The sequence below is a fragment of the Cicer arietinum genome, chromosome 7 (assembly GCF_000331145.2).
Source record: "Cicer arietinum cultivar CDC Frontier isolate Library 1 chromosome 7, Cicar.CDCFrontier_v2.0, whole genome shotgun sequence".
NCBI lineage: Eukaryota > Viridiplantae > Streptophyta > Magnoliopsida > Fabales > Fabaceae > Cicer > Cicer arietinum.
In genome coordinates, this window is record NC_021166.2 from 16735043 (window position 1) to 16739726 (window position 4684).

General features: G+C 30.7%; 1 protein-coding gene across 1 annotated transcript; it reads right to left on the reverse strand.

The window, feature by feature from the left end:
• Positions 1–1159: 1159 nt before the first annotated feature.
• On the reverse strand, positions 1160–2710 carry LOC101510096 (uncharacterized). The gene has a single exon (XM_004509358.4). The coding sequence runs from the start codon at positions 2469–2471 to the stop codon at positions 1599–1601; it is 873 nt and encodes a 290-aa protein (XP_004509415.1). The 5' UTR covers positions 2472–2710; the 3' UTR covers positions 1160–1598.
• Between the last annotated feature and the right edge of the window lie 1974 nt (positions 2711–4684).

Below are 4684 nucleotides of genomic sequence, written 5' to 3' on the forward strand. Positions count from 1 at the left end.
AGAATTCCTACATTTAAAGCATCTGATCTGGAACAAGTATGTAAAAGATCAAATATTTAATACTGTTAGAATTTCAACATTGTTAGAATTTATGAATAAGTATTGCATTTAACTGGTGGTATGTTTGACGTGCTTTCTATATGTCTAAGTCCATAAAACTGGCCCATTGTTTGGATTGGTGCAATATTTTATGGACTTACCTATATAGAATAGTGTATCTTAGTAATGTAGGACATCTCACTGATTGACCACTCTCCTTTCTTTTTACATATATTTCACACGCGTAATATGTTTTGTAGGAAGACTTGCATGTAAACTTTATCAACACATGAGAAAGGGGGATGCTGCTTTGAAAATTCAGAGGCACGTACGCATACATGCATCTTGGAAAGCCTACATTAAACTCTATACATCAGTGCTTACTTTGCAAACAACTTTGAGGATAATCGCTGCCCGTAAGGAGTTTAATATTAGGAAACGACTAAAGCTTCAATCATAATTTTAGGTCTAGCATAAAGCTAACTTACTGTTTTGGTTGGATTTGAATCTCCTATTCCATCATTTATTTTTCATATTCATAACCAAAACTTTTTGGATTATTTATCAAATATTTTGTTTAGGAAGATGATTACTATTCTTTATAAAATTAGTTTGTAGTTTATCACAATAAATGTTAAGAAACTTATTCTGGCTTTTGTTGAAAGTTTATTGAATCTTTTAGAATGAAATAATCATTTATTGTATGTTTTAATAGAATTAGTAAAATTAAATTATATTTTACTATATGTTTCAATGGAATTAGTTAATAAAAATAAATTAGAAATTTAAATTTAATTTATTGATATTAATAATTTAGAATTACAATTAGTAGAGAGATAAAATAAATTTAATTTAATAAATAATAATAAGTTTTAGTGATAGACAATACCGTAGGTCTTTATTTATATTTATCTAGTTTTTAATGATAGACAATAACTTAGGAAAAGATCAATTTTTTATTTATATTTATCTAGGTTTTAGTGACAGAACATACCGTAGGAATAGATTAATTCTTTATTTATATTTATCTAGCTTCTAGTGACAGTCATTATTGTAGGTAGAAATTAAAAACATGTAGCGATAGTCCTCAAAACATGTAGTGACAATTCCTAAAGCATAGAAAGACGTCCCCTTAAAGTTGACGGTGGATTCGGGTGTCACTCAAAGTATTATTAATCTTTACCTACAGATTTTGACTCTTAATGACAAATTTTGTCTGTCACTAGAAGTTAATTTTCTTGTAGTAAATATTAGACAACTTAAATCAAGTTCCAGATGTTCAATTTTATGTGCCTGTGAACAAGAGGTATGTTAAGAAATTCGTTTTGTTGAGTTGTGTTAGCTCAACCTAAATTTTAAAAAGTATTGTGAGGAAACAATAAATTAAACATGATACAAAATTTAGATAATAGAATTTTCTTTACAGTTCATTGTATCATTGAATTTTATTCAATAATAAATAATTGAGCTAATAATATTCACTCAACTCATCAACACAAGAGGCTTTCTAAAACTTGGAAGACTTGCATGATTTTAGAATAAAATGCCACTAAAATGCTCTATTGAGAAATTATGTTCAAAAGTGAGACTCTAGTTTTAATCAAGCGCCTAAATAAATTTTCCAAACCAATCTCAACACTTTCAATGACATTCTCCAAAGCCTTCAATCTTTCATGTGCTGCCTTCAACTTTTCTCCATCAGTGACATCACTTAAAAGGCTCCTTAAAGCAACTTTCACACATTGCAACTCATTGGCATTTTGGGAATTCTCTTCACATGTTATAACTCCCTTGTGCATCACTTTTGCCACCAACAACCATTTTTTTGACTTTGACTTTGATGATGATATAGTCAAGAATGACAAAATGAATTGTAAAATAGATAAATTTATCGCAATGACTTCTCTAAGCACTCTAATCACACACACAAAATGATGATCAAGTTCCAAAATTGAGGACACCCCAACTTGCCTATCCATATGCTTCAAAGATGTGATCAATTTGTTGGCATTTTTCTTCATCTTTTTGGTGAAGAATTTGTATTGAGCTACACTTCTTTCAACACTTGAATCATTTTTTCTTCTTCTTAGAGAAGAATGAAGGGATTTAACATTTTCCTTAATTTCCAACATGGTGTCTCTAGTGATGCCACAAATGTCCAAAATTTTCATTGAACCATCCAACACCTCTTCCACACATTTTTTACCTCTATGATGAGAAATCACATGTTGTATTGATGACGTGTTTAGAAGATCTTCCAATGAAATGTATAAATCTTCAAGCAATGAAAGACTAGTATGAATGGATGTAGATGTAGATGTAGATGTTCCTTCCCAAACTTTGATCTTGTTCAACTCCTCATCAACTCTAATGGTGCTAGGATGAGATCGAGAAGGCAAACTAATTGAACGAACATGGTATTTGTTTGCCATAGTACTTGATCTTTTGTTTTTATTATTTCCTCAAATTTTAGAAGCTCTAATTTGGAATATTAATATATGCTAAAGGTAAGTCTATGATCCTTTCCTTATATATAGGTGTCATTGTTTATATTCATTTCTTTAGCTATCTAGATTCAAAAGGAAAGTAAAAAAGAAACAAAAACAAGTGATCAACGTGTGGAGCATGTGCTAATGGCATGGATAGCTCCCTTTGAATTCGGTGAAATTGTCTTATCTATGCCTAAGTATATTGTGTCGTATTTAATTGTGAAATCATATAGGCCACAAGGATTATAAAATGGATTTGAGCCTTTAGGTGTATACTCGGCTTGTTCTCCGTGTATTGGTAAACAAAATTTTTGATAAATTTGATTAGTCATCACCTAGTTTGTCTCCTCTTGATGCCACATTACCCATCTTGTTTTCAAATATAAAATTGGTGCACACTACTTGATTGTCTCAATATGAAGGAACTTGGACTGCAAAATTTGATTAAACAAATACTTTTAGAAAGATTTGAGATCCACAATAATATATTTGAGTTATAAGTTTCATGCGACGTTATTGGGGTTACGCGTGCAAATCAGAAAGCTTTTATAAAGGATTGGTTATTTATTTGGTAAAAGACTATAAATTGGTAACTTTAGTTTTAAAATTACGATATTGTTTTTTGAAAGTTAAAAAAACAAGTAATTGAACTTTGTTGAGATTAAAAAAAAATGTGATTTATTATTTTTCATATTTTCATATAAGACAATCATTGTACAAATAAGATCGATTTTGTTAATGTTTTTCATTCAGGTAGAATTTAGTTTGCTTTGCACTTTCTTTCCTTTGGATTTTTTTAAAAGTTTCTAATGCGGACGTTGTTTTGTTTTGTTTACATTGGATTTTAGCTTTGTTCCCCAAATTTATTGTAACTTTTTTTTATTGTATGGAGATATGCCTCAAATTAGCAACAACTTAGAGTTAGTTATTGTTATAATTGAATTTGGCCAATTTGATTACGACAAGGTAGTTATAATTAGTTAAACTAATCTGTTTTAGCATACTATATATAATTGTAAAATGCACTTGTTGCTGAGAGGTGAGAAATAGAGGTTTATGCAATTACCAAGATGATTCGTAGGAAATCAAAAAGGAGATTAAGGGAGAGAGAAAAGAAAGATTGTGAAAAGGAAGACTAGTGTTGTTGAGTCTCAGTAGTGATAGATACTAGGAGAACAATCTTGAAGTGACCTTAATCTTGTAAATTCAAATCTCAATAGTGAATTGTCTTGCTTGATTGCATGTGACGTCTGTCTCATTAATTAAGGATGAACACGTAAATCTGGGTGTTATTCTTCCCTTATATTTCTTTATTTTGGTTTTACTTTGATATCAAAAATGGATTTCTTTAAACTACAGAAAGGAGAACGTTGAACATTCTCCGTTTTCTGCTATTTCAGTTCTGGTCAAGAACGTTATCTATTTTCTGCTGAAACGGAGAATATTCTCCGTTTTAATTTATGGTTTTACAATTGTTAGTTTTTTGTTTTGTTTGTTGCAGATCCCAATATTGTTTTAACAATTGACGCTGTTTGTAGGAAGGGAGCAACAATGGTTGAAACCACAAAGTTTGATATTGAAAAGTTCAATGGATCAAATGACTTTGGTCTGTGGAAGATAAAGATGCACGTTGTTCTGGTACAACAAGGTTTGGTGAATTCGTTCAAGGATGAATCGGCTCTTCGTACAACAAGGTTTGGTGAATTCGTTCAAGGATGAATCGGCTCTTCGTACAACAATGTCTACTCATGAAAGGAAGAACTGATTGAAAAAGCAAAGAGTACTATCATCTTGTGTCTTGGAGACAAAGCTTTAAGAGAAATTGCAAGAGAACCAACAACAACAACCTTATGGCTTAATCTTGAATCTCTCTACATGACTAAATCAATTTTAAATAAGCTCTTCTTGAAACAACAATTGTTTTCTTTTAAAATGGATGAGAAAAACCTGTTATAGTATAAATTGTTGATTTTAATAAGATTCTTGATGATTTAGAAAATTTAGATGTCAAGCTAGATGATGAAGATAAAGCCCTGATCCTGCTTAATGCCCTGCCAAGTTCATATGAACACTTCAAGGATGCTATTATGTTTGGAAGAGAACAAACAATTACTCTTGAAGAAGTGCATACATTTATCCGGACAAAAGGAAAGCTA

Coding starts and splice junctions, on each gene's coding strand:
- LOC101510096 (XM_004509358.4), bottom strand. CDS start 2,471: ATGGCAAACAAATACCATGTTCGTTCAATTAGTTTGCCTTCTCGATCT.